The 21,334-nt window shown below is 39.9% G+C and overlaps 1 protein-coding gene across 3 annotated transcripts; it reads right to left on the reverse strand.

The window, feature by feature from the left end:
- Positions 1 to 1,582: 1,582 nt before the first annotated feature.
- Positions 1,583 to 19,511, reverse strand: LOC145457638 (uncharacterized). 3 transcript variants are annotated; one of them, XM_080335860.1, is made up of 13 exons: positions 19,353 to 19,511; positions 16,473 to 16,608; positions 15,264 to 15,571; positions 15,137 to 15,202; positions 10,958 to 11,032; positions 10,185 to 10,485; positions 9,961 to 10,060; positions 5,354 to 5,989; positions 3,939 to 4,145; positions 3,717 to 3,875; positions 2,970 to 3,064; positions 2,780 to 2,913; positions 1,583 to 2,478 (listed from the first exon to the last, which is right to left on the reverse strand). In XM_080335860.1, the coding sequence occupies exons 3-13, from the start codon at positions 15,518 to 15,520 to the stop codon at positions 2,313 to 2,315; spliced, it is 2,196 nt and encodes a 731-aa protein (XP_080191986.1). In that variant the 5' UTR covers positions 15,521 to 15,571; positions 16,473 to 16,608; positions 19,353 to 19,511; the 3' UTR covers positions 1,583 to 2,312. The 3 variants fall into 3 exon arrangements, with proteins under 3 accessions (XP_080191986.1, XP_080191984.1, XP_080191985.1); XM_080335858.1 differs by having other exon boundaries at positions 3,717 to 3,878; positions 19,353 to 19,509; XM_080335859.1 differs by lacking the exon at positions 16,473 to 16,608 and having other exon boundaries at positions 3,717 to 3,878; positions 19,353 to 19,509.
- Positions 19,512 to 21,334: the final 1,823 nt, after the last annotated feature.

Below are 21,334 nucleotides of genomic sequence, written 5' to 3' on the forward strand. Positions count from 1 at the left end.
ACTTTATGTGAATGTGCTTTCTGATTTTAATATAGGTAGGTATGTAGACCCTACCATTAAAAATGGTGTTGAAAATGAACAGGGTCTACGAGAAATCTTATTGGAAGCACGAGGGATGCGATCGCTAAAGTTAAGAAACAATGCTATTATTATGGCTCAATAATGATTATATTCAAGTTTTTATTGACATGTTCCAATAATAATCGAAGGCAAAATCTAATTCTGATATAATTTGACTTTGACAATGACAGTAACAATAGCATACTTATCACGACTACATCAAAACCAGGATTAGACTATATCGCTCAAATGCACTGATATCAGAACAATCTTCGGTAGATTTTAAAATATTCTACATAAAATTGTGGCACGTCAAAGTTCCACTAGCTGCAATATTATAATCCGACAGTTTGACAATGTCATGATGCATCCTCTCACATGATGTCCATAATTCATTATTTTAACAAATTATGCCCGGCACAAAACAATTTTATTTAAATATTTGAAAATGTGATTTTTTTCGTGTCAACCATGTGTAGTATACAATGGTAAAGTACATTTTCACGATGTTTGTGGAAGGCCTGTCCGATAGCTTCCTTCAAATAAGGTCTACTTGGAAATGATACATTGAATTTTCCTATTATTGATGCTGCGGCCCGCGGCGTCATCAAAAACTGAAAATTGGCCCGCGATCACGTTTGAGTTTGAGACCTCTGATATACAGTGTATATAATTTCCACATCTCTGAAAAAAAATGTCTACGAATCGCTAAATGTATGTTTACAGTTTAGTTAGATCATCAAATATAATATGATCGACTTCGACATATTACTAGGAGATTTGGGCTCATTTGGTACCTACCAGATTGTGGTTTTCACCGCGTTACTGTACTATGAAGCGCCTTGTGGAATGAACTACCTAGCATCAGTGTTCATATCATATCAACCAGATTATAGGTAAGTGCCTCCTGCTTGCCGATACCATACACCAGATGGCCTCGTATATCACAAAGAGCTACATCAAAGAAAAAAATGTTCGACCAACATGTACTCAAAGTTGTTGTGGACACTCGAACACTCAAGTGATTGTGTTCCACATCGAGATAGGTGACATGAATTAGTGCGGTATATTTTGATGTAGTCATCTAACACTGTACCAAGTTGTAAGGCTGTGACTCAATGATCAGGGTAGTAATTTAGTCATCAAATCGAGTATGTAAGGGTGCCCTCTGATCTGGCATTCGGACTACCGTTTAACAGCCTTTTTTGATTGTGTTGTGTACGGCAATGGATAAAAAAATCGCGGTAAGTCTCCGGATTGTCACTCGATGATTTTTTACCTACTTGCATTATTTCGCAAGTGGTTATTAATTTGGACTAGGTCCATTCCCACTCAACTGCTACTACTAGTTGTACTCGAGTAGGCTACATACGGGGACCACTTTGACTACCTCTAGAATCATATGAGCGCGCATGAATTGAGCAAGTCTGCACCGGGCTTTATGATACTGTATATCGAAATAAGTAAACCGGTCTCTGAGCCACTCCATTTTGCTCTAATTCAGGGACAATTACAGCGAATATAGAATTCAAAATATTTATTCTGTAAGCCCAAAAGTGCATCTCGGTGAAATAAAAACATAACTCAAATTCATAATTTTAAGTTAAACTGCTGCCGTGAAACTTTTTCTCCATTATTAACGCGCTAATTCATAAGGACAGAAAAAACTGAAAAATGTAGAGAAGTACTGCAATATTAACTTTTCATGCAATATTGCGTAATTTAACTACTAGAATTCTTCGTAGGTGAATACTTTGTCAAAATTAAAAGGTGTATTATTCAATTGAATAGTATATTCATAATGAAATAAACCCGAATATTTTCGGCTGACACTCGTCAGGGATAACCGTCAGCAACTAGTAGAGAATTGGAGAGAGCATTGTATATTAACGATCGAATCACAAAATATGACGTCACCAGCATGAAATTTTCAAACGAGAGAGCGTTCAATGTACTATTTTCCGATGGTACACGAACTCCTTTTGTTGACAGAGTTTGGGTTGGTGTATTTTGATAAAAGTCGACTCCAAGGTACACAAATTGTCAAAAAGTATCAAAATTGTCAATTTTTTCTGCCAAGTTAGAATTTTTCATCTTTTAGGTCAAAGAATAATCGAAAGGAGGACGAAACAAGCCCACACCAATTCCTGCTGCTGAAATTCAGTTACAGTGAACTGTAGCGCATAACTAAAAAGATTTATTCTTTAATCCAAAACTGCATATCGTTGCAAGAAAAAATAATGGATGTCGAGTCATATCGCGGTCTCGACCGTGAAAACTTTAACGAATTGTTTCTCCCATTCGCAAACGATCACTTGCCCGCGATCGTTGACTTGAACGAGACTCGGCATGAACAATCCGTCTTCTTCTGTGAGAAGGTGCCGCAGAAACTGGCCTTCGCTGTTGAACTGAGATATTCTGAGAAAGCGTATCGAATATTTTCAAGTAGTAATCGTTTTTAAATCTCATCAAAATATATCACGAAAATCGGACTTGTTAAAGATTCTGAATTTTCAAATGCGAAACTTGAAACTATAACTAGAATACTCATTTTACAAAACTCGCGAATAGATATTTCAAATGCAAAATTTGCAGTTGTTAATTCACCGGTAACTATAGCTAGATTAGTAGTTTACACAACATGAAGAGTTACAAGGCATTTCGAGTCCAAGTCCAAATCCAAATTAATCTTGATGTCATAAATTTTAAATCTATAAACCTGTTATTGCCGCAATCCGCTACCACCAAATTATCTTCTGAATCGACGCAAATTCCGAGCGGATTCCAGAACAATCCGTCCGCTGAACCTTGAGCCCCGATCCTGAACAGTGGGCGTCCTGACAGTTTGTAGACCTGTCAGGAAACTGTACTGCATCATACGGAACTAAACTAAGCCACAAAGCACTGACCTTGACGCAATGATTTTGAGAATCGCTCACGAATAACTTGTTCTGGCTATTAATCGCTAATGACACAGGCTGGTTGAAATGGATCATACTGCTGCCTGAAACACGTGACATTACAAAATATTACGATTATGCTGTCAAAGTTGTTTCTCAAGTAGAATTACAAGTAATACCTTTTATTTCTACAATTATCTAGTTTCCAGTTGCTGACGATTACCCGTGACGAATGTCAGCAGCAAATATTCACGTTCGTTTCAATATGAATGTTCAAATGTATATTGAAGTTCTGTACCCCCAAGAAGCTACTTATGCTCAAGATCCTAAATTTATCATATCGTTTGTTATGGGTTCAACGAAGTATTTATACTCGAGTACAAACGCAAGTGGTGATTTACAAGACATGTCCAAACTATCTCAATTGGAAGTAGCAAAGTTACCAGGGGCGATCCATTTTCAAATTGCTAAACCAACTAAGTTCAGAGGATATTTCGTCAGATTCTTAAGACAATTTAGCTCATAGTAGTGACTTTACCTTGTCCCATATCTTCGAAAATCCCACCGAGTGACAATCATAACAGTGGCTATTAGTCCCAAAACTACTTTCTACTCTGCAAAATCCAAAGAGTAAAATGAAGTATGGTATTGGCTTAATAGCTAGGAAGTAGAAGTGCAGATAGTTTTCTAAAACTGAATTGAATGAATAGTGCGAGTATTCGAATTTATTCGAGCAGTTCGAAACAATCGAATCACCTTCGAATCCAAATTTCTTTCTTATATTTCCGCGCGCATCGTGGATTGATATCGAGTGCGTCACTATATCTGTGACGTAATAATTGTTCTCACGGTCGCAACACACGGAATAGGAATTGTTACGAAACACACCGCGTCCGAAAGATAGATGCAGGTTCCCTTCTGAAACAAAATTAAACTTTGGAAAATGCGAAAATTCGACTGGGATTTCACGAACCGAACCTTTATCGAACACGTTGACCGAATCTCCGCAGCAAACCGCGATCTTCTCGCCCATTGTCACGCAAACACCTTTCGGTTTCAGCTCCGTGTTTGAGTGGAATGACGTCACAAATGCACCGCTTTTGTCGAAAATTTGGATCCTTTTGTTGTCTCCGTCTGAGGCAACAAGGCTCCCGTCTCGCAAAAGAGCCAGGCCAGAAATAAGACCTGGATTCATTTGGTAACTGATTTTGGAGCCAACAAAAGTACAACCGACAAACTAGATTAGTACCAAAATAAGTTTTTTAGACATAGTTTTACCAGACGTTTTTCAAAATCAGGAAGATGTGAGAAAGTAGGTCCGTTACGGAAATCCTGGATTAATGACTTCGGGCACTATGGAAGCGTGAAAAGGTGATGACTAGGGCAAGTTTTTGTTGCAGTCAAATCCGACGAAAACTGCACTTATTTTTCACAAAAGTTGCAGTAAAAAGTTGCATTTATTTTTCACAAAAGGTACACTACAAAGTTTCATTTATGGACAAGTTGCTTGAAATTATCAGGTTATGAGATACTTAAATCGATCCGTATCCAAGGCACTGTAGCAAAACTCAGTGTTAGCGACTTCAACCAAATCAACTGCCTGAAAAAATTGACCCAGTGAAAATATAATCTTCTGCGGTCTAGCCTGAATATACGTCAAATCAGAAAGGACCTCAAATTTAAACGAAAGTGACAATAATAATAATCAAGCGATATATTTACATATAGTTCCAAATATTTCCAGTAAAAAGTTAGATGTATGAAAAAATCGGAAAATATCTTGCAATAATTTACATGAAAAGTCGAAAAACGATGCATGAAATATCGATAAAGTTGAAAAAAATATGCTGAAAAATGGAGAAAAGTTGCACTATATGATTCCTCCAAACAGCTTAAAACACCATGCTACATAACTTCTGAGTATCTAGGAAGCTTACGGAAGCTGTAACAAAAAAGATGCAAAAGTTGCAAAAACTTGCCCTAGTGATGACCTATTGCAATGTTACATGTCATGGACTGATATAAAAACAACTGTATACTGGAAACCTACTCATTCAGTTTTGGTCAGTGCTGGACTTCACAATGCATTCCAGAGAGCGGTATGACAGAAAAATGTTCAGAACGATGTTTATCTCAGATTCAGGTTAGGTTTTATTGCAAATCGTGAGGGCTGTGAACGAGAGTTGTCGTCAAATTTTCTTTGGTTACACAAGATGAATTAGCTATGAGATATATTGACCAGCGAAAGCGGGTTTCTGGTAGGCTGACGTGACCAAGTTAACATTTAACTGCAACTGGTTTTGGATAGTCTTACTTCTGATGTTGATTGCGGCTTTTGAATAACCAATATAATTTGGACAGGTCTATTATATCATATATTAATAATACGTCACCTTTGAACATGCCCTGAAATGTTCCTTTCCCGCCAAAAGTAAAATGATGCGACCTCGCCATGATCCGACTGTGACGTTGACTGACGCGTTCTGACGTTAACATAGACGATCGTGACGTCACTCTTCTGTCTATCGACCATTGGTTGTATCTTGCGATGCTTTCCGCCATCGACTCTCGCTTTTTTCCCGCGTTCAACCGAGTCAGTGTTTCGTAATTATCGATCGCAGCCTGCACGCTGCTGCTCTTTCTCACGTCCGTATCATGCAAAGCCGTGACGTCACACACGTTGTCCACGGACCGACTGAGTGAAGGTTTCTTCTCTTTCTTGTGTTTGTTTCTTCTGGAACTGCTGGGCAGTGAGCCGTACCGGAGTTCGACATAGTTGGAGTTCGGTGCTTTCGAATCTTTACGCATCGGTGATTTCAAAGCATTGTCATTTTTACCCATCACTGCGTTTTGACGCGTGGCGACATCAGATCGGTCGGTTGTAACATTTTGAGCTTTCAAATTCCGCGCCGGTACTTCTGATTGTAATGTCACATGACCTGAGTCGTCCGTTTGTGCGGTGTTGCCATCTGCAATGGTGATATTTTGTAGAGACTTCGTTTTCCGTCGATTTGAATATTTCCCGCCCTCTGGAGCAAATCAAGATCACGTGACATTACCGAGAATGACGCATTGAGGGCAGTTGAATGAAATGATAATATATGTATTGTATCTATAATAATACATACTATTATATAGAGTCCAGAGGTCTCAAACAGGCGGCCCGCGAAGGCATTTTGAAATTTCAAGTATTCGACAATATATTCAACTGCCATATATGTCTTTTAGATTTGAGAATTTAAAGTTCGCTCTGAAACTACTCCAAAAACCTGAAAACTCATCAAACTTCACTATCGCATGACTTTCAAAAGCTAACATGCGGTGGAAGATCAGCCAATATGTCACATTTATTGTTCGTGATGATACAAGATGATCCGTTGATTATTCGTGACTGGAAAGTGTGATTTGAACTTGGGGGCGCGACCGTTCGTAAAATTACTCGGGTTCGGACTGACTGTGATAGGAAAAAAAATGACTCGAGTTGAGTCGCGTTGTAAAACGTAAAAATCAGCGAAGGACTTGTACCTCAGAATGCCATGAATTGGTACGACCATGGACGCAACAAACGATCAAACTGCAGTGCGTATTTATTCAACTGAAAAGTATTTTTCGCGCTACGCACGACTTTACGTGGATAGGCCTGCTGATTTCAATATAGGTACAATCAGAAATTGTGTTGAAAATGAACAGGGGGTACGAGAAATCTTATTGGAAGCACAAGGGCTACGATCGCTAAAAAGGTTTTGAAACAGTGCTGTTACAATAAAATGGTACAATAAATATTGCATTTAAGTTGTTATTGATCTGTTCCAATATTCGAAGGAAAATCTAACGCTGATTTAATTTGACTTTGGCAATGACACGAATAATAGCCCACTATACCAGAAACCCGGATTAGCTCGAATGCTCTGTTATCAGATCATTTTTTGGTAAGTTCTGACGCATTCTACCTATAATTGTGGTTCCTCGAATGCCCGTTAGCCGCAAGGTTGTAACGCGACTGCTTTTACGATGTCATGATGCATTTGTCCTCTCGCATATGGTGCCTATAACTCACTATTTTGTCAAATTATGCCCAGCACAAAAATATTTGATTCAAATATTTGAAAATGTGATTTTTTTCGGGCCAAGCGTGAATAGTGCAATAATACATTTAATACCCCTATTATTGATGCTGCGGCCTGCGGCGGTCATCAGAAACTAGGAAATTGGCCCGCGAGCACATTTGAGTTCGAGACCTCTGATATAGACTAAAGCCGAGAATTGACACAATGAGTACAGGTGGATGATATGATAGTATTTGTATTATATCGACATATAATACACTATAATATAGACTACGGCCAAGAATCGGCACACTGATTACAGTTCTTGAGAAAAAATGATTTAAACCAGTGGTTCCAAACGTGGGCGATATCTCCCCCCAGGGGGCGATTTGGCGGTCTAGGGGGGCGAAAATAACGAAGGGGGCGATAGGGGGGCGAAAACGAACGAAGGGGGCGATGGCGCGTTAAAACGGCTACATTGGAGTCGGGGACAGTAACTACCGCACCCCAAACCCCCAATTGGGGGTGGGGGACCCGAAATCGAAGCGGGTCCAAAGTTATTTCGTGAATTAACATAAATTATAGAGTAATTTTTTAGAAATTCATGAAACTTTTATAAAAAAATTTCGCGCTGGTCGCGATTTAGTATTTTCATTTATCTTGATTTCGGATTACCCGTCACCCAACAAAAATACGCATGATTTATGGAAATGGGAGACTTCGGCGTCGGCCATTACTGTGCCACGACGTACCAAGACATATGAAGTTAGAGGCCATGTAACATGCGACTCCGAGAAGTGTGCCAGAATGATCAGCAGCGAGAAGACCTTGGCCGAAGAGGAATGCCCTTGTACTGACCGGAAACTTCGATTATACAATGTTTAATTGTCCACAGGCGCCGCAATGGCTGGCGTCGAATGTTCCTGTCCTGGCGACCTTACCCTACAGGACAAATGCCATCCCGCAAGTTAAAAATTATTTGCCAGTAAGAAACACTAATTTGAAATCATGTGCGTCATTCAGTTTAGTACGTTTTGACGATTTCCATATCTTCTGACATAGCAAATATAGAAGGTCACGAAATAGCATCAGGTAACGAAGTCAATATGACAACGATTCCGCCCGAAGATTTTTAATTATTACTGAGGGGTACTACACCTTTTCCAACACAACACACTTAGCTCTACTGGTAAATCTGATTACGTTAGCAGAAAGAGGATTAAAAATTGATAACAATATATATGCAATTCCCAACCATATTCACCGATTCAAACATGAATTATATAAATTTGTCGCGATAATTTGTCGGTGTTTGGTTTATCACCCTATGGGGCCAAAGACCTAGATTTTTTTGGGGGGTGACGAAGTGCTGTTTTTCGGTTCCCAATATTTCGGGGGCGATGATCGATGTGGAGCTTCAAAAGGGGGCGATGAGTCGAAAAAGGTTGGGAACCACTGATTTAAACCGTGAGGATGTAATTCAAGGTATGGTTTTCATCGGTGGGATCGAGTAAAAATTTGCATCACGATGGGTGAATGCACTTCCTAAAAACGAACGGATTGGTAGGTTTGGAGTTTTACGAATACGTAGGCCTACAATTCTCACTTTTTCACTCACTTGCAAATCGCAACTTACACCTGAACTTGATCAGCAATTTACATTAGGGTTACCATATTTTTGTGTACCAAATTCCGGACGCTCTTTAGCACCACCAAGCGGATTTCAAAATGAGGTATAAGCACATTGTCGATCATTATGACGTCACGCCAGCAAAGCTTTGTCTATCGACTAGAGGCGGTCACGATCCCGTTCAGGAAGTGTAACCAGGGCGGAAGTCACATTTTTTCAGTCCCCTCCGACCCAAATAAACACTGATCTTGGACCCACCGGATGTTAGGCCCACCGTAGGGTAATCAATGCAACTTCTGAACCCTACCAATATGAATCTGGTCGTTGAATGATATAAACAAATTCTGTCAAAAATATTGTTACTATATAATATTGATCCTCTCTACGCCCACGTGATCAGAGTTAGTAGTTTAGCTGGTCGAGGATGATTACTTCGAAAATGCAAGGAACGTAATTGCTTATCGTTAGTCATGTTCATGTCACACAGAAAAGATTGTTTGTCAACCTACTGACGGTGCGCACTGCACCACTGAGCTGTATAAACACAGCACACCTGGTGGTTTCCAACCTCTTATGGTCGCGACTACATTTCCAATTTGAAAATGTTCCGAGGTCCAGCTCAAAATTTGATGAACTACTTACTAATTAAATGTAGGCACATTTGCCCGGACTTACTCACGGCTTATTTTGGTAGCTGATCACGCTCAACATCTTCGCGAGTCCCAGAATAACGGCAAACTATAGTATATCCCCATGTTAAGAACCGCTATCTTTGAATAAAGCATCCAAACCCAAACCGCCTAAACCGCCTCCATGAATATACCGTTATCTTGTAATTGCGATTACAGTCAGACTTATTTCTGTACATGAATGTTATTTTTATTTATTTTTGATCGCAGATTTTGCTAGGGTGGTAGTTCCCATATTAAAATCAATGTACGTGGTTCTAAATCGCGCGCAGCGCGAAGAAAAATTCTGATGATTTACGGAAAAATTTTGAGCATTCTTCATGCCTTCAAATTTCCGGACATTTGGTTTTATTTTGGAAATTCCTCCCGGACGCAGTTTTAACAGTGAAATTCCGGACATGTCCGGGAAATTCCGGACATATGGCAACCCTAATTTACATCAAACGAACATCTAACAAAAGTTGGGCGAATTTCAAATTAATTTAAAGCTGAAATTGGACTTGAATAGGAAACTTGTGACTTTTTCCAATTTTTATGCGACTTTTGATCAAATTTCAGACATCACCGCATTTGACTACAAGACCAAATTTATCCTACATTTGGACTTGCGTGTAAAATCTGACATTTCACCACACCTCTTGTCTGTGTCTTGTGCTTTCTGACGGTCTTGTGAATGTTTTCGAGCGACTGATCCCACCACGGAGGCAGCATAACGCTTTCTCGAGATTTGCTCTTCTGTCAACAAACAAAATTTCACTTCCATCACAACCTGTGTTAAACGCGGATCAGATATGGATTTTAATTTTGAAGCAGTAGGTGGCTCTGAAATCTCGGTTTGGATTTGAAAGCTCTCACGCACCTCTTTTTTCTTCTGCAGAATTCGCGCATCCACGGTATTGCCATACGACACGTTGTCGTAGGACTTTGTGACGTCACTGTGATAAGGTTGTTTATCGCGGTTCTCATCCGGTGCCGAGGCTTTCCCGTGGACGTCACCGTTGGATGACACCATCATGGCTTGGTATTCTTGTCGCGTGTAATTCGCGTGTTGCAATATGATAACGAGTCTTTGTGACGTTGCTTTCGAACCATTGTTGCGTCGCCACCATAGAAGGATTTGAAATTTACGTTCCTCCTCTGTCGCGAAACTTGTTTGATATCTGAGAATAGAGATTAGATTCACATGGTATCAAATAGGACGATTACTTTGTGACTTGTGCAAAATAATGAGCTTTGTAAGCAATTTTGGCATTTTATCACCCAATGATATAATTTTGACATATTTATTCTGGTAAAAAAATCTGTCACAATTCTGTCAATTTATATCATTAGGATAGGTCTAAAATGTCTAAATTGTTTACAAAGCCAATCTTTTGTGAATCTGCACTGTATTGGTGTCGTAGAGGCCTGCGAACTTATCATGTCACATTGTACAGTCATCTTTGGTCAACCTTGCACTCTTGAAAATGCCACATCTACTTGGTAAGGGAAATAATTAGCTTTATATGGCTTTTGTCACGAAAAATGTTTCAAAGTTACGAAAAATGTCAACCTTTTCAATTTTTAGGTCGAAACTTTTTTACGTCATAAAATAATCCTCCTAGCGATGACACAAATCAAAAGTAAAACAACCTGGAAGCCTGAGAGTCGTCCATTCCGAGTCTGCGGCCGAGATACCAAGATGTCCGCTGTAGAGCGCTGGCCAGTCTGAGAAAGCAAAACTGTCAGTAATACTCAAAGGGCAGAGTGGTCATCATTGCTGCTCAATTCAAATCAGTTTCAAGTAAAAATAAGGCTGTTAAATCAACTAAAAAGTGACTGTTCTAGGTCTAGTGTTGCCTGAAAACTGATAAATAGAAGTACCGATGTACCAGTAAATAAAAAATGAATATGGGCCTAATTTTTCTTGAGTTTATCCAGAATACAAGTTGTTGAAGAAATGGTTTTCAAATGATTATTTTAGGCCAAGTTTTGTCTGAAATCCCGAAAATTGTGAGGTAGAAGTGAATTAAAACCATAACTTGAGTAACCAGTGCGATCAGGTAAAACCTACCTAGAGTACCTTGGAAAAGTAGAAGTAGCCTACTTCGTTGCTGACCACCGCGTACAGTTGATACTTAAGAAGTTGCTATCAGGACTACATTGATTGCGGTATAATTTATTTGAATATCTGAATGTATAATTCTAATAATTCGAAGGGGTACACGAAATGTCTTCGAGGTATTAATTTATAATGCAATGAATGAATCAATCAATCAATCAGTCCTGAAACAATATATTCCAGCTTGTTTAGTATACCGCCAATCACATACTTACATATAAATGGAAGTGATAGCTACATGTGCATTCATAGCAGTATACTTACGACAGGGTTGTAATGACTCGACTCGAGTCAGACTCGAGTCATGATTTTCTGATGACTCGACATGACTCGAGTCATTTTCTCAAAATACGGAAATGACTAGACGCGAGTCAATCTGTGTATTGACTCGACTTGAACTCGAGTCATCGCGCATGACTCGAACCAAGTCATATGACTCGAGACTCAGACAGCCAAGACTGACATTTCATTGTAATTTCGAAGAATAGTAAAGTAATCACACTATCGGGATTTCTAGTATTGGTCCTGTTGAAAATGCGACCAGAAACTGCTAAAAGTGAGGAAAATTAGCATATTATGAATTCGAACCATTCGATATCACCAAACAGAGTTATAAAAAGTGGCGTTAACAAGACTTTAACTGGAAACTGAGCAGTCAACACAATGACTTGGACTAGGATTCGAGTCACAATACCATGACTCGGACTCGAACCTCTGCTCATGACTTGGACTCGGACTTGACTCGGTGGTGAATTGAAAATGACTCGACTTGACTCGAGTCAAAACTATAAAAGTGAGATTGACTTGTGACTCGGAGCCATGCGACTTGGTTACAACCCTGACTTATGATCATGTAGAATTGCGACTATCGGATTCAAAGTATCTAGATAGCGACTACTGTAGGACTGCTTTTGCCGACAAAAAACTGAAAACTGTTGAGCGAAAGTGGAAGCAGTCTTTACAATAGTAAATAGTACCAATATCCAGCAGCACCGATTCATTCCATAGCTTCGCGCATCGACTACTACGACTGAATATGCTTCCTGTTTTATTATACATATCGAGTATTCAATGCAGTTGTTAGAATACGAATATTCAGTACCGGCCCGCACGACAATAATTTCACTCTATTTTCGGTTGCGATATCAGGATATTCAATGAGGTTTAATAAAGCGTGGGAGGGCTTGCGTTGTATGTATGGTATTGCGGATATAACTTGCCCGTTGATCGGGGGATTCAAATAATTATTTAATATATGGATATCAAACACTTTTGACTATGTAATGGCTATGAATCGCTGTTCACTGAAGGCAAATACATCTCCGTATCTTGACCATAACAAGAGTCATTGGCCAAAGCAGTGGTTCCCAACCGGTGGATAATTCCCACTAGTAGGCTTCTAGTGGGGATCAGACTATAAGTTACCAACCTACCAGAGATGAGTGGATTTGGAATTTCTATGTCCTAATCTAATCCAATCCAAATCCGAAGCTTGTAATCCTAATCCAAATCTCAATCCATAACTTTTGTATATTCAAATCTGCGTCCAATCCTAATCCGATTCTAACTTAAAATTCAGAAAAATCCTAATTTATGCAAAGGAGGAATTGGACATTTTTCTTTCACAACCAACAATTCGCTTGATTTAAGATAAGTTAGCATAGAGCTGCATCTCTCATGTTCATTGGAACCGAGTGTACCAAGGTGGTAATGTAGCATACGTAGTACGTACATTAATTACTGATCTGAATAAAGTTTGTCGCCATTCGCCACACGACATATCAATCTCCCAGAAAATCGGTACATCCAATTTCACAAATCCGTTTTTTTCAAATCCTAAGCCTAATCCATGCTCATCTCGGTAATAACCTACGGATAGATACGCGACTACCGGTTGATACGCAAAGGCAAGCAGTCTCTCTTTCTGATGAGCAGTCTAAATGCAGCATAATTGGTAGTGCTATTGCTGGCGACCCGAGTGCTGAAATTGAACATTACTGGTCTACATCTTTCCAAGGCAATAGAACCCCTATACCGCCCTCAAAGTCTGAAAATCAGCATTGTTCCAACAATGGCAGCGCCGCAACACAATGAGCATCGCTTAGCCCAATTTCGTCAATCGATTGCTCGTAACAATGTAGATTTAGAGATTCTGAGAGCTGTTTTGAGGTGGTTTCATTGTCCTAACAAGATTTTAACTTGTATTTTTGGAATCTGTGCGACATTAGCTTTCAATTTTATTCCATCTCAACGCTGGGGTCGCCACCTATAGCACTACCATCTATGCTGCTTTTAAATTGCTCAGAGATAAGAGATACTGCTTGACCAAGCGTTACGACGGGATTTGCGTATCTATCCGTAAATTAGTAATCTATAATCAGACGCACGTGTAAAATAATATATATATACTTTAATACTTATTTATTAAAGCGCAACCTCGCGATTGCGGTTACCAAATCACAGCTGTGGACTGTATACGTCGATAATTTTATCTCGTCTTGATAAGAAAAATTTATTTTTAACTCAGAATAACCAAGAATGGCGTCATAAATGCGTCTAACACGAGTAGCATTACGTGCAATAGAGTTTTCGCGGAATATTGCGGGTTACTGGAACAAAACAAGTTTTACGTTGCAGTAAGAGGAGATTGTCTACTATTAGACGCTCCCGAGAATATGCACTGACATGACTGAATAGCTGGTCAGTAAAGCCCGGCATATCACTGTGGTAAATCAAAAAGATTCGGAAAACTCAATGAAAAAGTTGAATGAAAACACTGCTATGACACAGATTATGATATCTGTATATCAGTAACTTCTTGGATACTGCAAATATAGTCGCGCAAGGCGCGAGAATTTTTCAATGGCAATGAATGAATTTTGTAAATGTCATTGAAACTTGAAAGCATTACGCTAGGGTTGCCATACGTCGGGAATTTCACTGTTTAAACTGCGTCCGGGAGGGAATGCTGAAATATGCCTAAATGTCCGGGATTTTGAAGGCTAAGCGTGCAGAAATTTTTTCGTAAATCGACATAAACAATATGATCTTTTTGAGAATATTTATGCTACTTAAAATTTTTCTTCGCGCAGTGCGTCGCAAAAACTACAATAAAAATGAATTAAAATAACTATCATTTACTGTAGTAATTATAATTTTAAGAGAACTGCATATTCCTAATGTCGGTAAGGCCGTTTGGATGCTTTAGTCAAATATAGTGTAACTCAAGCCTAGGGTTGTTTGCCCTTTTCTGGGGATCACGAAGATGTTGAGCTTAATCAGCTTGTAACATAGGCCGTGAGTAAGTCCGGGCAGAGGTGCTGACAAGTTTTTAGTAATCAACGCACGAAATTTTAAAGTAAACCACGGAACATTTTCTAATTGGAAATGAAGTCGGGACGATAAAATTTTGGAAACCACCGGATGTGCAACCTGCTCGGGCGAATCGGCATTCCGGCACATTATATTCTTATCAGTGTGATATGAACAATGAACATGACATAGCGATGTACAATACGTTCCCGGCATTTTCGAAGTCATCCTCCACCAGCTCTACCGCTAGCTGTGATCAACGTTGGGTGATAGAGGATAAAAATTTTAAAGCCTTTGATTTCATAGTAAAGTGTCATGATTTGGGTTGACTGCTACTACACAGTGTTGCTTCCAAACACGTTTTAATTGTAGGTCATAACATAAACCAGGACACTAACCTCCTGAGTTGGCGTTTAGTGACCCTCTGCGCATTTTCCATTTTCGCGATCTTTTCCATTCGTTTTCTCGAAAAGAACCCAAAATTTCGACTATGACTTTGAAGATCAGGCGATAATTTATGTTTACCTTTTAGAATTTGACTTGGATTCGTTTTGGAGGCCTTTTGGATTCGTCAATTCGTTGATTCGGTTCGAATCGCCTGTCTTAAGAGGAGGTTCTGACTTTCCACGCTTTTTAAGATTGCCATCTTCTTTCGGCTTTGATCTCTCCGTCAATCTACTTTTCTCCTTTTCATTCTTGGGAGGATTATCGGAAGATTTGTTGGTTGGCTTTCTTTCTTCACCACGCTGTTTCGGGTCTGCTTTGCTCTGATTCTTGCCCATCGCTCACACTCATTGTCAGGTGGCCATGTTTTGCGCAACTATGAGAGTCAGCTGCGAAATAATAACGCATTTTACGATTCTGTATCAGTCTACGATTAGATCGTAGCAATGGTCAATGCCCTGCATTCTTTGAGTTGTAGAATACTGATTGGTTATCACCGAGACAGACTTCAACAAAGTACTGGATTTTCCAAACTAGCAACTAGAACTAGAATTAATGATCTTTACCAATCCGGAACTGCCTAAAACACGATTAAGTGACGTGCGGTCAAGTGAGGCAGTGCCTCACCTGTCGTCACGGTGAGTTCAAGAAAATTGTGACAACTTCAACACCATTAATTATGTGTACTTTCCATCGATGTTCATGCATAATTAATTATGAAACATTTTAACACACAACAACACGGAAAGTACATATTAGGTGTTCAAAAATATACCCGGAAAGGAGGGGTGGCGCATGGACTGGCCAAGCCTCACCTGTGATAGCGCAATTCATTATCAATAGCACAGAATTTGTTATAATGTATTCGAATTAATCGATTGCTATTGTCGCAATGGTTCCGAAATTTTAATTATTACAGCATTACAGCAGAACCCCATCAAAATCGCCAGGGAATGTGAATTTTCGGCGTTGTAACTAACAATGACAGCGCAGAGAAACAATGACAAGGTGAGGCACATCTGGATTTGCCTCACCTATTCTGATAACTAACAATTCACCAATCCCAGCGCAGTTGCACAATGCGCTATTGACTTCGCAAAGCAACGATGTAGTATCAATCGTGTCGTTGCGACGGCCAACATGTATTGCAGAACAAATACATTCCGTTTATGATATATCTGTTACGTATTTTCCACCAATGCCTGTACCTTCAATTATGGATATGTATTGTACCTTGTTGCGTAGCCTGCGTGTGAGGAGTGCTAATGTGATACAAAACAAGTCATACACTGAATCAGCTACCCCTTTCAGCAGAGGTGGATAGTTATTTTCCCCGCGCGTCAAATGTGAAACAGATAATGCGTGGGCCGGCCGAGATAAAAGTTTAGACTATATTCTGCGGCGTGATCTCCGTGCAGCTTTATTCCTAAATTAAGAGCTCCGAATTACATTTTTAACACATGTTGATAAGTGGATGCGTTGATATTAGACAGCCCCCCTTGCCTTCTTCATCTTTGCCAAGTGTATGTATTCAACGCTTGACATCTCTCATCATGTCGAATCAAATTATACACGAAGACCAGCACGGTACTCAATATAAACAAGAAATACCGGTTAAAAGATGACTTCAGTAAACAAATAGTTAGTGCTTCAAATCTTGTTGATATGTCGGCCTTCAAAAACATCGTACATTGCTTGACATAACATTGTTTGTGAGTGAGAAAGGCCGCTAAGCACGCGGACTGAATGCATTTATTTTACGCATCAGGATTCGTACTACGTAATTGCTACGGCTTAATTTTTCCATATTGGCTTTATTCTAAACCTGGATTACTCACACGATGTACGTAGGTTACGTAATCACGCTATATAAATAAACTGGGCTTCAAAGTAAACGCATTTTCGAATCAGTTTATACGGTAGGTTTTTTCCACACATTCAGATTAATACGTATAATTCATGGTCTAAATTCCAAGTAACCTTAACGGGTCACACAATGCCCACGTCTGCTTTTGGGAATAGGTCTATATATTCGTGAATCTGTCTCTAAAGCGTCATGGCCCTAGCAACCACGAACATCATCGTACATCACTGCCTTAAACCCTTCCCTGGCTTCACCACCGTTCGTAGTAATTACTCTAAGCTATAGCAATATATGTATGAACATCACACAACAGGACAACGGGGCAACGATTCACGTAAAACGACGACATGGATTGTTCGGCAACTAATTATTTTAAATACGCAAAAAAAAAACTAGAACTATACTCAGGAAGCAAGCAGTTAGTTATCCCTCAACCAACTAGATTGGTAGCTTGTGACGAGTTTGCATCCAGAGGCTATGCGGTGGGCGTGTAAGAACAAGTTGGAACAGAACAAGTCAATATTTATATTTGCTTCATTTATTTGATACCGGCATACCTCGATAAGACCGCTTGTAAATATGCACTGTTCTCAGTGGGCTGACTGATCTCCAATCCGTCTGCTTTCAAAATTTGATTCGGAAAGACACAGTGCTGATTAGCTTTGAGTGCGAGAAACAGTAATACGTGCTCAAGGGTGTTATTTACATTGATATGAAGTGATGCGAAGCCCAGTTAAAATACGATGGAAGGATTCCATTGAAATGTATCGAAGTGTTGCGGAATTCTAGGCGAGCTTCAACAACTTTGCAAGCTACACAGACAACAGTGTTGCCACTCGAGGATCCTAACAAAACACTAGGTTTATCAACTAAGTAATTGTTGATATACAATGTTCTTTCGAATTCTCTGTTAGCTGCTGGCGATTACACCTGACGAGTGTCAGCCGAAAATATTAGGGTTGATTTCAACATCCATAGGTTATTCAACTGAATAATAGTGGACCTACACTAGTTTTAAGGTTTAGACCAAAACTATGGAGTAAACCAAAAATGATTAGCGGAAGGTGTCGTCAAGACCAAAACGATAACAGGTATGATACGATACGATACGAGTCGGAAAATGCAATCTTCTGACACCACACAATATTTATGTTCAAGTATTTTTATTAGCCCGTAACAAATTTGAGAAAGTTTTACTTCAGCTGAAAATATAAACAGAGCCTCGCTAATATAATTATCACCCGATATGTAAAGCGCAGCAAAATAGGATTCTTATTTGAATGCTTCTTTCAAGGAAAACACAAGATTTGCAGCATTTTGAAAAAGAATAATACACCATAACGCCAGTACAGGCCAAAACGAACTAGAATACTAGACCAAGCCAAAGCACATTAAATCCATTGCAATGACAACACTGCAGTCAGCTAGAGATTTTGGATTGCTTTTACAAGCGGATGACGATTGTTTGCGTAAGAGGCCTGGACAATAGATATCTCGTTCCGCATCACTACAATCCAGAAATCGATAACAAATTCAGCTTAGAAAACGACCGGTAATTTCAGATAACGTCTTGTGTCGTCACACTCATAATACGATACCTGAACAAAGTTGCGGTCAGCTATGCGTGACGAGAGCTAGCAAATGAAATCATTCCGATTGTGTGGCCTCTGTGACGTCACACCGGATATCCGAGTGACTTTGAAAAAGTGCTATTTGAATCGCCTAATCAGTGAAAGTGAATAAAACGGATCGAAAACGCAGCCCGCGAAAATTTGGTCGATTCCAAGTACGTGATCGCAGGTCTAGGGTTACCTAACCTGAGGCTCGTTTAGAGTACTCCGTCCGTGTATAAAACTCCCCACCTTATCAATGGCTTGCGCCCTTATTTCCCTGATTTTCAGCGCTCACCACAGGTCACTGTAGCCAAGGGAACGATACGACAGTAATAAGTCATTCTTTAGTTCAATAGATCCGAATTTTGCAGCTACGGAATCATGCCCAAGCATATTGAGGAACATCATCACTCATCAGGTCTTCTTAGGTCAACCTTGGTTGCGCCGTTAAAACAATTTAGGGCTCCGTGCTAACAGAAAGGTCAAGAACCACTGCCCTAATCTATCTCTTTACTATCGGCCATCGTGAATGTTTTAGGCCAAGGTTGGTGCTGATTGAAACTCTAATGCAAGTCGTCTCGCCACTTGCCTATCCTATCATGCTATCGCAATCTAGTGGTGTTTTAAACTGATAAAATTATCAATAAAGCAAACTGAATTGAATAGATAAAAAAACCTTGCAGTTTCACCCACCGTGCCATCGTCAGCGATGAAGTCAGAAGCCTGCGTTCGATATCAAGAACCGCAGACAACGTCGTCGCTTGCTCGGATCACAAGAGAATTCCTATCCTATGTTTGGTTAAGACTCGACCACAGTCGAGAGCGAGTCAATTCGTAGTTGACAGAAGCCAGCTAAGAAGAATTCGTATGAGTACTCTCGAAGTGCTTCACGGATCGTGCCGCGTTGTGGTATCAGATTTGGACAAATCACTGCCAGTTCCGCATGCGTCACGCATGGGAGGTGTGCGGCAATAACTGGGGATCATTATAGATTAAAATCAATTAACTCGATTGGTAATACGTCCAAGTCTGAGCAGCTGCGGTCATAAAAAGTTGATATCACATGAATGTGATGACTCGGGCCATTACAATCCGACCGAAAAATTGAAGATTTTGCTCTAAAAATGAAAATTTCCTACATTTTTCTACATTAAATGTAAATATTATGTATAATTATGACAATATTTGTTGCACATAATGGTAGAATAGTACTACTTTTTCACATTTTTGTTGCAACTATGTGTTAGTACTAAGTAGCTGAGCAGGGATAGATAAATAAACGTGCAACAGCAGCGGTTAACTGCTTGAATGCCAGTATCGCACCTGTAGTTTCATACCGGAAATGCTGTTTACATCACACTTTTGAGACCGCAAACCAAATCTAAGTATCGTTATCATCTGGTCATCCCAGGGATATCTAGATAGATAGATATCCCTAGATCTAGATATACCTGGGTAGTCCACCCATACGTCCAGAACCGCTATGCCATAAGAACCATTGTCCACCACGCAGTCAGAAATAAATTGTATTTCAAAAGTTTGGACATCAAGATAAGCCCCGCTCTGACAGATCTCCATCGCCATCTAACGGATTTGTAACTAGAAGTGATCGTGACGGACGGAGGCGGGTCTTCGTCGAGTTTGGTTCTGCATTTCGACATCGTAGAGCAGGGGTGGCCAACCTTCTCGGCCAAAGGGCCACACGAGATTCACGAAACATAGCGCGGGCCACTTGAATATTGATGATCTTTCAGTAGGGCTGGCCAAAATCGAGTACTCGAGTGATTCGATTCTGAATCCCGTATTTTGCTTCGAGTCGAGTATTCGAGTATCACTCATTATGACGCAATATCACTATATAAGATGCCAAGGTTCAAATATGTACATTGATGCCTCCACAAAAATACAATGCCTGTTATCCATCACATTAAAGATACTTTGGTATTATTTTGACCCTACTGATTTCATTTCACTTTGTGACAATGTTGTGGGAGGATCATGACTTCGGAAATGTGTTATTTCCAGTAACGTTCGCAGCTTTGTACGATGTCTCGTATGCTGCGACACGGCCAACCAAGGTTTCATGGCTTCCACAGTGGAAAATAGTATCAAAACCATAATTCTCGTCGATAAAATAACTTTCAGTGCCGAGGAGCGTATAATTTCAATACTCGAAAAATCGTCTTTTGCTACTCGACTCGAATCATTAGAATAATTACTCGATTCAGATTCGAGTACTCGAATCATTGTGCCCAGCCCCTTTTTTTAGTAGTCGTCCAATAAGAACGAACCGGATTAGGTAACGGCTGAAACAAGACTTATATTACAACGCATCAAAATCGATAACAATATCTGTCATTAAAACCCAGTGTACATTAATGCCGTATTGCCGCGCAAAGCGCGAAAATTTTTCAAAGGTAATGAATGAATTCGGTCAATAATATTAATGGAACCTGAATATATTGCGGGTCGCCTCTGTATACCGCTCTCCGCCGGGCTCATTTTGCAAGGATTGGCTTATTCGGGGCCTGGACATGTCAATATCGAAGATTTCGATGTATATCAGTTCGCGCCAAGGTTTCATCGCCGACGATCGTTATGCGAGCGTACACGCGAAGTCGCATGTTGGACGACACGTTCTCTCATGATTGCGAATATAGCTAGACTCAATTCTG

The sequence above is a fragment of the Botryllus schlosseri genome, chromosome 15, assembly GCF_051294905.1.
Source record: "Botryllus schlosseri isolate E-star chromosome 15, Bs_hap1, whole genome shotgun sequence".
In the NCBI taxonomy this organism is placed as follows: domain Eukaryota; kingdom Metazoa; phylum Chordata; class Ascidiacea; order Stolidobranchia; family Styelidae; genus Botryllus; species Botryllus schlosseri.